Genomic DNA, 11,601 nt, shown 5'->3' with positions numbered 1-11,601 from the left:
CTTGCATCTGGGGAACTGGGACAAGTTTAGCACCCAGTCGGTGCTTTTTGAATTGTAGTCACGAGAACTTTCTTTTTACAACTGTTGTTTTCTGCATTGTAAATTTGTTTTGGAGGTTTCACAACTGCACTGTTTTGCTATGTTGTTGCAGAGGGGTCCTGTGTCAAAATCAGGTCATGAAACTGACATTTTAGTTAATTTAGGCAGTGGTGCCTCTAAAATGGGGGACACGAGTTTCAGCGCTCAACCCTGGACTTTCATTGGTCACCCCAGATCGAATAGATCTAATAAGTTAATGCACTGAACTCCAATGTCTGAGTTTCATGAATGCAACTATGGTGTCCCAGTGCAAGTGACAGCAACATTAGAACAGCTACACCTAAACCTAACCCTATCCCCCAATGCAGACACAGACTACTCACTAATTCACAGAGAAACTGTATAAAAAAAACAACACTACATATCAGCCATCTAATGGCACATAGGGCGTGTGAATCACAAAGGAGAGATTTGACTGTATCTGGGGTAAATAATATTATGGCTGCACTCTGAATCACATACTGTGACTTTCTGTTTTCAAGTACGTACCACAGCTGCCCTCAAAAAGAACCTATTGCACAACCTTTCATTTTAAAGGTCTATTCCACCAAAATAGCTTTCACGCATGTGTGTCAGACGTCGCGAATCACGTGACCAAACCACGCCTGATTCGATACGTTTACTTCATGAGCTACCGCGCATGTGTCGGAGCGTATCCATCATATGACCACAGATGATCACCACAACCTACAGAAAGTCCATCCAGGAAGCTGTTTCTACGCCGCGCGCTGATTCAAGTTTGTTTGTCCTTAGTCCTCGAGCTCAACATCACAAGCATCCTGCGAGCTCAGCGAGGCTCGAGCCCGTCAACAAGTAAGAACAAGCAGCGATGTTTAGCTTCCGCTTTTAGCTTCAGACGGTAAACCAGAACAGTCAGCAGTATGTCAAACTACGTCAAGTGTGAAGAATCAGAGACGAAGTAAGTACAAACGTGAACTTAGCTTCTCTGAGCGCTGGTGTCCCGCAAGTAGTTACTGTGTTTAGCATTGATGCTAAAGTTCGCAAAACAACAGTCGACTTAATGGATTTTGGAAACTTTACAACAACTGTTCGGCCAAAAAGCGACCACCTGCCTGTTTTTTATATTATAAACAGAGCAACAAATCGATTAAGAGTGGGAATAATTATTAGTTGCAGCTTTAATCGTCGTATGAAAGCAAAAAGAAAAAGGGACTCAACATAGTAGATTATGTATGCTCTTGGTCAAGTTTAGCTCAGTATATACAGTGAAAACGACTCGCTAAAGACGTGAAAGGTTGCATGTTGTTAAACTATTCTAGTATATTTGTCTCTGTTTTGATTTATCTGTCAAAGTGATTTGTTGCCTTCAACTTTTGCAGGTGTGTGATTCACAGCAGGTATGACACGTTTGACTGGGATTCATCTGCTCATTTGTTATCCATAAGAGTAGAATATCATAGGTAAGAGGATAAGAAAAGTATTCAGTTTGTAACCTCAGTTAAACTTTGAAATCAAATACAGCTGTGCACCTTTATAGTCACAGCACACTGTACCACACTTAATAGGTGCTTTATCATCATTTGTCACTGTTGCTCTCTGTCACAGGTCACTTGATTATCGTCTGAGGTGGAAAACATCCATGTGTCCCCAACGCTCCATCAGACGACCAAAGTCCTCCGAGAGGAAACCTCAGAAAAGCCCTGTGTCAGACGAAGACGTTGTTCAGCGTCGGCTGAAGAATCAGAGACGGAGGACGTTAGAGAGGAAGGCTGAAGCTGAAGACAGCAGGGTTGATTCATATGACTGGAGGCAGCGCGATGTCATCGACGTCATCAACTGCACTCATGATGCCAAACACACTGCCATGGAGGAGTCAGAATGGCAGGAGCCCGTAGAGATAACCGACAAAGGATTGACTGAATCAGATGATGACTGCGTCTCTGTTTGCAGCAGCATAGCATCTGGTCCTTCCCTCCTACACCATGTCACCCCCAAGAAACTGAGGCTTCCTCAGGACCTGTGCTCAGCTTGTAGGAAGCTCTATCAGAAGGCCAAGAGAACAAAAACACCAATCATAAGCAAACTTCTAGATATCGGTGAGTGCACTGACTTGTTTGATATGCAACAATAAATGAAAATGTAGTGTCTGTGTGAAGAAATTGGGTCATTGCTGCAGCACATTCTGGTCTAAAGAAAAGCACAGAATTACTGCGGTGGACATGCCACAAACATGTGCATAACACTGACATATGTGGAAGTTTCGACTTAATATATGTCTGGATGATCCCTACAGAACATTTTACAAGTTCAAATATATAGTCATTGTGGCTCTGGAATATGTGTGATAATATAAAAGGATTTTCAACATCAACAAACACCTAAATAAGCTATATTCAATGCAACATTCTGAAACACCTCTTTGGTTTGTTCTTCAGATCCCAAGTCCCTGACATGTGACCAGTGGGTCCTGATCAAAAGCTGGACACCCAGAGGGCTGACCTATGTGAGCGGGTAAGACCACACGTCTGTGCAGTGTGTGTGTGTAGATACCGACTTTAAGATGGAATAGGAATATTCTTCTAAAATTTGTCTCACATCCAAAGATCCACCCAAATGATAACAAAAACATTTAGTCAAACAGCAATAGAAATACTATAACACATGTACACTATACAGTCCAACATTATGAATAACTAGCTGCAGTGCATCAAGTTTAATCATCGCCTTTAATGCCTTTCAGTCCCCACAGGAGCACTGCTTTCTGCTTGAAACCCAAACTCTAACAGTATGACAGACTGAGAAACAATAGATTTCCTCAGTTCCTTTCTCTTAATTTTCCATGTGATGGCAACAAAAGCTGACATTCTTTAAATAAACCATGAAAGATTCTGTTTCTGTATGCAGCTGGAATATATGACTTCAGTATTTAATCCACGATTTTTAAGTAGATACTAGCAGTTGAGATGAACATAGTGACCACTGTACCCTTCACAGATTCCATAGTGCACAACACATCGGAAAAACAATAACAAGACCTGATTGTTTGCTCCAAATGTCTCCAAAGAACATAAATGTGCCTTACTACAAATATAATCTGTATGTGTACTCCAGGATGAACCAGCACCCCCACAAATGCTTAAATATTTACAGGAAACCTTTGTTTATCTGTTTGTTGTAGGCAGAAACTTCACTTACAAATTCAATGGAAGACCAAAAGTTATTTCTTACGTCTTCTTAGGATTGATAATAAGTGAATTTTTTGTCACACAGTCCTCCCCTTTAATTGCCATCACCAAGTGTAGCATCATCTGAAAACTGATAAAATAAAATTTAGGGTGCCACTTGTGCAATTGTTTGTACCAACTGTGAAGAGTAGAGTAGAGCTCACAATGCAAGTTGAAAATTTCAGGTTTACTTTAACTGTCTGCACTTAATGGTACAAATACAGTACAGGTCGTTACACCAAGCAGGCATAACATTCTGACCACTGACAGGTGAAGTGAATAACACTGATTATCTCTTCATCATCGCTGCTGTTGTATATATTAGGCAGTAAGTCAACATTTTGTCCTCGAAGTTGATGTTAGAAGCAGGAAAAATGGACAAATGTAAGGATTTGAGTGAGTTTGACAAGGGCCAAGCTGTGATGGCTGCACGACTGGGTCAAAACATCTCCAGAACTGCAGCTCTTTGTGGGGTGTTCCTGGTCTGCAGTGATCAGGATCTATCAAAAGTGGTCCAAGGAAGGAACAGTGGTGAACCGGAGACAGGGTCATGGTTGGTCAAGGCTCCTTCATGGATGTGGGGAGTGAAGGTTGGCCCGTGTGGTCCGATCGAACAGATGAGCTACCGTTGCTCAAACTGCTGAAGAAGTTAATTCTGGTTCTGATAGAAAGGTGTCAGAATACATGGTTCATCGCAGTTTGTTGTGTGTTTGACCGCATAGCTGCAGACCAGTCAGGGTGTCCATGCTGACCCCTGTGCACCACTGAAAGCACCAACAGTGGACACGTGAGCATCAGAACTGGACCGCGGACCAATGAAAGAAGGTGGACTGGTATTATGAATCAGTTTTCTTTTACATCATGTGGATGACCGGGTGTGTGTGCATCGCTTACCTGGAGAACACATGACACCAGGATGCATTATGGGAAGAAGCCAAGCTGACAGAGGCAGTGTGATGCTTTGAGTAATGTTCTGCTAGAAAACCTTGGGTCCTGCCATCCATGTGAATGTTACTTTGACACGTACCACCTACCTAAGAATTGTTGCAGACCATGTACACCCTGATGGCTGTGGCTCTTTCAGCAGGATAATGTGCCACTAAACAAAAATTGTTCAGGAAAGGTTTGAGGAGCACAGCAATGAGTTTGAGGTTTTGACTTGGTCTCCAAATTCCCCAAATCTCAATCTACACATCTGTGGATGTGCTGGATAAACAAGTCTGATCCATGGAGGCCCCACCTTGCAACTTCCAGGACTTAAAGGATCTGCTGCCAACATCTTCATACCAGATACCACAGCACACCTTCAGGGGTCTAGTGGCGTCCATGCATCGATGGGTCAGGGCTGTTTTGACAGCAAAAGGAGGACCAACAAAATATTAGACAGGTGGTTGTAGTGTTATGCCTGATAGGTGTACAATTAATCAGAAGTATTGATGTGTTTAGCTAAGCTGATTATAACTGCATCTCATTTTTTGTCAGGAAACTTTTGTGCCATGTACAGCTGAAAAAGGAGGCTAATGTGAGAGTGGGAGAATCCTCAGGCTGCTCAAGGCCACACGCTTTCCTTCAGAGGTAATGCATTTATCCGTTTGTTTATTTGCACGTTTCAAATCAGTATTCCTGTGTCAAAAGAAACTGAATGTATGTGGTGTGTCTTGGTGTCAGGAACCTTAGACGGTGTGTCAAAGTTGCCAAGAAAAACCAGAAGAAGAGAAATGGGAGAAAAAGGAGAAGAGATAACAGTCAGGGTTCCCGTGCAGCTAAGCAGCAGCGTCTCCACGGCAACAGTCACCGACAGCACTCCAGTCTTCCTATTATGAATGACGAGCCAGGGCTTGAGGGTCTTGGGCCTCAAGAAACCAACAGTCAGTCAAACACCGATCTGATGAAGGAGTTGATTCCCTGCTCTGTGATCCTGGAAAAAGTCAAGCCAACAGAGATGACACTAAGACAGAAAAGACTAAACCCAGCCGGTAGATTCAGAGACCTGCTCACTCAGCTGCAAAGCAACAGGAGCAGGATTGTCAGAGAGACACGATAGCTGGTGACACAGGAGTGTTTGTTTGTTTTTTAAATCTACTGTTAGAAGAATTCTGGATTCAGATGAAGGTTGATATTTTGTTTTTTCTGTTTCACCTGGTTACTCTGTTGGGGTCTTAAACCTGGAGTTTATTGACCAACTACTCATGCATTCCCATGCTTTTCCTTGTTGTTTAGTTGTTCTTGTATTTTGAAGTAGGAATTGTTTAAAATTGTGTACAACGGGACACCTGTGAATAAATATGTTACGTGTTTTTATTTACAGGTTATCACTGTGTCCTAGTTCAATATCAAACACTGCAGGATATGAGAGTAAACTGCGCTTACATCCTAATAAAAAAAGTCAAAAACCCACAATGCACATAGAAAGGGACATTATGCTCTCTTTTGCAAAACATTACCTGATCAGTCTTAATTTTAAATAGCACTCCTTTTTTTTTTTTAAACTGTATTGTAATCCGTCACAACATTTAACCCTCCTGTTGTCCTCATTTACGGGCACCAAAATTTTGTTTCCTTGTCTGAAAAAATCCAAAAATTCAGAAAAAAATCCCCAAATTTCTGAAAATTTACAAAATCTTCAGGAAGAAAATTCCTTAAAAGTTTTGTTTTTAAAAAAATCCCCAAAATTGGCAAGAAATAAAAATATATAAAATAGAAAAATGAAATAAAAATTGTAAATATTTTCAAAAATGAATAAAAAATCTTCAAAAAAATCCTAAAAATATCTAAGTGCTTCCACTTATATCTTAAAAGTTCTAATATTTTCTTTAAGAACACTGGATTTTGGTTGTTTTTTTCTGAATGTTCCTAAAGAAACCTTTTTTTTAACATTTCCTTTTTTTTCCCACCAAAAACATTCAAAAAATTTCCCCCAAAATTTTGAAAATATGGAAGTTTTCACTGTGAAAATTATCCCTCCCCCCCCCCCCCCCCCCCCCCACACACACACACACACACACACACACATTTTGAAACTTTTAAACGGGTCAATTTGACCCCCAGGAGGACACTGGGGTTAAACATTAGGTTGTGTTGTTGGATCATTTTTCTAAATGCCCACAAGGTGGCGCCACTTACTTTCATAATCAGCATTAAATTTTTCTTCAGACATGGTTCGGCTTTTAAAGAAGTTAGCAGCAGCTCATTTAAGAATTAACGTACGAAAGTCACATCCTCCCACAACACAAATACAAGGTTACTGTTTGAGAGGAGTGCATGTATGCAGTCAGTGAAGACACAATAAAGAAACAATCACTACAGACATACAAGTCTGTGTTACTCATCAACTGTCCCAGGGAGCCTTTACACACAATAACCAGCCTCTTCCTCGACGTCATGCAGCTTTGCACTGATTCATTCACACCTGTGTGACGTCAAAATGTCAGCTGGTAAAAAGTTCAATCTCCAGCTGCACAGATACTGTGCAGATATCTGTGCAGCAGTATTATCAACCTGAATGGGAAGATGTAGCTGAGGATAAATCAGACTGGATCTTGTTTTTTGTAAATCAGTGTGTATTTTTGAGCTGAGCAGTTTTGCACAGCAGTGTTGGTTTTTGAGATTCTTACCGCGACAGCGGTGAATGTGGAGGAAGGGTGTGAGCAGTGAGATGGAGGTAAGGGGCCTTGGATTCAGTCTTGACACTTCAATAGTTTATTTTAAAGTTTGTTTGCTTTGGAGTAGGTTTACTGTTTCCTTATGGGATCAGTGTATTGGGAGAGGATGGGGGACTTAGAGTCAGAGGAAATGTGTCTACTGACAGAGTCCACATCACACTCTTGGTCACATGTGTCAAACTCAAGGCCCGCGGCCCATATCCGGCCCTTAATACAATTATATCCGGCCCACGAGATCATTTTATATTGATTTATTATTATTGTTATTAATGGCCCGACGATATGAAGCGCTGATACCACATAAACTACAGATCCCATAATGCAGCGCAACAGCTGCCTTGCCTAGAGTCCCTATATTATCATAATATAGGGACTCTAGCCTTGCCGAATGATAGGTTAGCTGGGAACATTTCAGCGTCATTTAAAAGCATTATGGAGGATGTTTTTTTTTTTTTGTTTAATTTGTCTGATTCACATAAAATGAATATACTGACCTTTAGTGGACTTGTATGTATGGTTTCTAAAAAAATAAAAAAAAAGTAACTGTGGACATGGCAGGACCTGAAAAACATCAGCCAATCAATGCGCTCGGATTCTATTTGTTTATAGTGCTTTTATTATGTATCTCTGATTTTATTTGTTTTTAGTGCATCGATTATGCATTTTTATATTTGCTTTCAGTGCTATTTTTATTTGCCTTGCTGTGTGTACATGTACAGTATGTACAGCACTTTGGGTCAATCGGTGGTTGGTAAAAGTGCTATATAAATAAAGCTGGATTGGATTGGAAAATTCATGAAAAATTCAGCCAGTTTCGCTGGTTTTTGGTTGATATTTTGTGAATGTTCTCAAAAAAATATTAGAAATTTTACTGATATATATATGTAATCTTTTTAGGATTTTTTGGAAGATTTTTATTCATCTTTTGAAAATATTTACAAGAATTTTCTTGCCAAATTTGGATTTTTTTTTAAATAAAATTTTTAAGGAATTATTGGAATTTCTCCCTGAAGGTTTTGCAAATTTTCAAAAATTTGGGGAATTTTTTTGCAGGATTTTTGGATTTTTTTCAGACAAGGAAACAATATTTTTTGATGCCCATAAATAAGGACAGCAGGAGGGTTAAATGAAAGCAAAATATTTAAGATTTCATGTTTTCTGCCTTAACAGTTGCTTTAACTTTTTGGGTTTTTTTGTGGACTACAAAAGTTAAATTTGAATTCAAGTTTATTCAGTTTATTGTTCAAATAAACACTGATTAGTTCATGATTACGCCATGAGAGCGACATGTTCCTGCTTACATCAGTGTTGAAATACAATCCTGTTTTTTGCTTTTCAGGTGACGCACTGATATCAGAAGCACACATTTACGCTTCGCCGACAGTGAAAGATCAGAGAGTTTCACAGCTCCAGAGTTTACCAGATGTGCTGATAATCATCTCTCGCTCCTTCTGTGCTCCAGGCGTCTCTGTGTCTCCCTCTCATGCATGTTCATGTCATGCAGTGATACAAATATGGACAGATATGTTCACACTCTGCTGGGAGCTGATACTCCTGCTGCTTGTCCTGGTTCAACAGAGCATGGAGAGACCTCTGTTCACACTTATGTCGCCGTCTGATCCTCGTCTGCATTCTTCCCTACAGGAGCTGATAACCACAAACCAGAGCTGAAACAATTCACAAACACACACACAGAAGCAGGCGGTATCCTGTGATAGATCCACTATCGGCACCTGACACCTCGAAAACAGGAAAAACGTTTCAGCAGGAACACAGATGTCGGAGTGTTTGGGGGAGGAGCATGAAAACCACTATAAAGCTGCTGGAGATGGAAATCTGAGCTTCACTCTGCTCAGAGAGGAGAAGAACTGTTCCCATCATGTCGTACTATGAGGTAAGAATGGTTCAGTCAAGCATTGGAAGTTTTATTTCCATGTCTGATTGCTTTTTTTTCCACCACCTTCTTATCATGTGTCTCCAGCACATCCTGGTGGACTACGACTACAACGACACAGGTTCTGGGTCTGGTTCTGGTTCTGGGTACCTGGGAGTGGATCTGGAGGAGCCATGTGATGTGGAGCATGTGATGACGGCAGAGCTGCAGCAGGTCTTCTTGCCTGTGGTCTACGCCCTCATCTTCACCCTGGGCATCACCGGGAACGGCCTGGTGGTCATCGTGCTGGGCTGCCAGCGCAGGTCAGAGGACCGGTACAGGACTGATGACTTTGATGTTGTCATATCAGAAACAGCTGTGATGTTGACGATGTTCTATCTTCATCTGCAGGTCTAAATGCAGCCTCACGGACCGGTACCGCCTCCACCTCTCAGCGGCTGACCTCCTCTTCGTCCTGGCGCTGCCGTTCTGGGCCGTGGATGCAGCTCTGGCTGACTGGCGCTTCGGAGCCGCCACCTGTGTCGGAGTTCATGTGATCTACACGGTGAACCTGTACGGCAGCGTCCTCATCCTGGCCTTCATCAGCCTGGACAGATACCTGGCAGTGGTCCGAGCGACTGACACAAACACCGGTGGCCTGAGACAGCTGCTGGCTCATAGGCTGGTGTATGTAGGTGAGCATCTACACAATCATATGTGCTCTCTTCTCTTCTCTTCTCTTCTCTTCTCTTCTCTTCTCTTCTCTTCTCTTCTCTTCTCTTCTCTTCTCTTTCCCTTTTTACTTCTCTTTTCTTTCTTCTCTTATTCTATTCTCTTCTTCTCTTTTCTTCTCTTCTTCTATCATTTCTTCTTTACCTTCTCTTCCCTTCATTTTTTCTCATCTCTTCTTTTTCCCTTTCCACTCATCCTTTTTTCTCTTCCCTTACTCTTTGTCCTTTCATCTGTTTTCTCTACTTCTATTCTTTACTTTTTTTAAATTTCCCTTCTCTTTGTCTCTTCTTCTCTTTTCCCCTCTTATCTTCTGTTTTTTCTTTTCACTAATATCTTCTCTTTGTTCTCTTTTTCTCTTCCTCTTCTCTTTTCTCTTCTTCTATTGTTCTCTTCTATTTTTTATCCTCTTTTCTTCTTCTCTTTTCCTCTCTGTTGTTTCTTTTTGTCTTCTCTCCTTTTCTTCTCTGATCTGCCTTCTCTTTTTCCATCTTTTAGTCTTGTATCTCTTCTCTCATTCTTCTGTTCTCATCTCCTCTTTTCTTTTCTCTCCTTTTTACTTCTCTTTCCTCTTTTCTCCTCTTCTCTTCTTCTAGCATTTTGTTTTACCTTATTTCCCTGTTTCTTTTTTATCATCTTTTCTTTTTATCCTTTTCACTCATCCTCTTTTCTTTTCCCTTTACTCTTCGTTCGTTCCTCTATTTTCTACTCGTCTACTTTTTGTCTTCTTTTCCTCTTCTCTTCCCCTCTTTTCCCCTCTTCTCTTCAGTTTTCTGTTTTTCTGTCATATCTTCTCCTTGTTCTCTTTTTCTCTTTTCTCTTCTATGGTTCTATCTTCTTATCCTCTTTTCTTCTTCTCCTCTCTTGACTTCTGTTTCTTCTTCTTCTTCTCTTCTCTGACCTTCTTTCCATCTCCTTCCTCTCTCCAGGAGCCTGGTTACCAGCCGGCCTGCTCGCAGTCCCAGACTTGATATTTGCCCGAACAGAAGAAGGAGGAGAAGGATCCACTCTGTGCCAGCGCTTCTACCCGGAAGACAACGCTCCTCTCTGGGTCGCCATCTTCCACCTCCAGCTGGTCCTGGTGGGTCTGGTGATCCCGGGCCTGGTTCTGCTGGTGTGCTACTGCGTCATCGTCACCAGGCTGACCCGAGGCCCGCTGGGCGGCCAGAGGCAGAAGCGTCGGGCGGTCAGGACCACCATCGCTCTGGTGCTCTGCTTCTTCGTGTGCTGGCTGCCCTACGGAGCCGGCATCTCCGTGGACGCCATGCTGCGCCTGGAGGTCCTGCCGAGGAGCTGCAGGCTGGAGGCGGCTCTGGGCGTGTGGCTGGCGGTGGCCGAGCCCATGGCCTTCGCTCACTGCTGCCTGAACCCGCTGCTGTACGCCTTCCTGGGGGCCGGGTTCAAGAGTTCAGCCCGCAGAGCTCTCACCCTGAGCCGGGCCTCCAGTCTGAAGGTTTTACCGCGAAGACGCCACGGGGCCTCCACCACCACAGAGTCCGAGTCCTCCAGTTTACATTCCAGCTAGGGTTTGCTGCTGTATGGATACTGTAGATAGTGTATATAAGTGTGGGAAAGTTTACGCAAAGTATCTGAGAACATAAGGAGCAGTCTGCTGGCTCAGGACTTCTCTTCTCATCATGTGGTTTCTTTTGTAAATAGTGTTTTTATGCTGCTGTGCTTTTACACTGTTGTGGATGTTTGTAATAAAATTGACAAAATACTCATATTTGTGATGGTGTCTGTTATTTGCTTCCTGATTGTGAATTCTTGGCGTGCACTTCAATCACTCTACCACAACTCATTGCCTGAGATAGATATCACTGAAACCACACAAATAATCCAGAGCCCAAGCCGGCTAATGAGAGAGGAGATGAAGGCCTTTGAGCTTTATCACAAAAAACACATTGGAAAGAGACGGGAAATGTGGAGTTTGAAGAACAACAAGCCAGAATAAAATGTGTTTTGGCCGCATAGCTAGTCGATAGCTGCCAACGTGATGTCAAAGCTTGAAATCCTGCTTATTTTTGGGACGTATTACGGTTGTGCTTTAGGT

At 42.1% G+C, this 11,601-nt stretch overlaps 2 protein-coding genes across 3 annotated transcripts; both read left to right on the top strand.

Moving 5' to 3' along the window:
- The first annotated feature begins 726 nt into the window (after nt 1-726).
- Nucleotides 727-5,589, top strand: si:ch211-227n13.3 (uncharacterized). 2 transcript variants are annotated; one of them, XM_022207618.2, is made up of 6 exons: nt 727-912; nt 1,440-1,520; nt 1,666-2,156; nt 2,496-2,571; nt 4,767-4,859; nt 4,953-5,589. In XM_022207618.2, exons 1-6 carry the CDS (start codon nt 773-775, stop codon nt 5,326-5,328), a joined length of 1,257 nt encoding a protein of 418 aa, XP_022063310.2. In that variant the 5' UTR covers nt 727-772; the 3' UTR covers nt 5,329-5,589. The 2 variants fall into 2 exon arrangements, with proteins under 2 accessions (XP_022063310.2, XP_022063311.2); XM_022207619.2 differs by having other exon boundaries at nt 904-1,018.
- A 2,282-nt stretch (nt 5,590-7,871) lies between these two features.
- cxcr4a (chemokine (C-X-C motif) receptor 4a) lies at nt 7,872-11,270 on the top strand. Its single transcript, XM_022207628.2, has 4 exons — nt 7,872-8,840; nt 8,928-9,142; nt 9,231-9,514; nt 10,478-11,270. The coding sequence occupies exons 1-4, from the start codon at nt 8,826-8,828 to the stop codon at nt 11,071-11,073; spliced, it is 1,110 nt and encodes a 369-aa protein (XP_022063320.1). The 5' UTR covers nt 7,872-8,825; the 3' UTR covers nt 11,074-11,270.
- Nucleotides 11,271-11,601: the final 331 nt, after the last annotated feature.

Source organism: Acanthochromis polyacanthus, chromosome 9 (assembly GCF_021347895.1).
Source record: "Acanthochromis polyacanthus isolate Apoly-LR-REF ecotype Palm Island chromosome 9, KAUST_Apoly_ChrSc, whole genome shotgun sequence".
Classification (NCBI taxonomy): Eukaryota; Metazoa; Chordata; class Actinopteri; family Pomacentridae; genus Acanthochromis; species Acanthochromis polyacanthus.
This window is presented reverse-complemented; position numbering and strand designations above follow the sequence as displayed.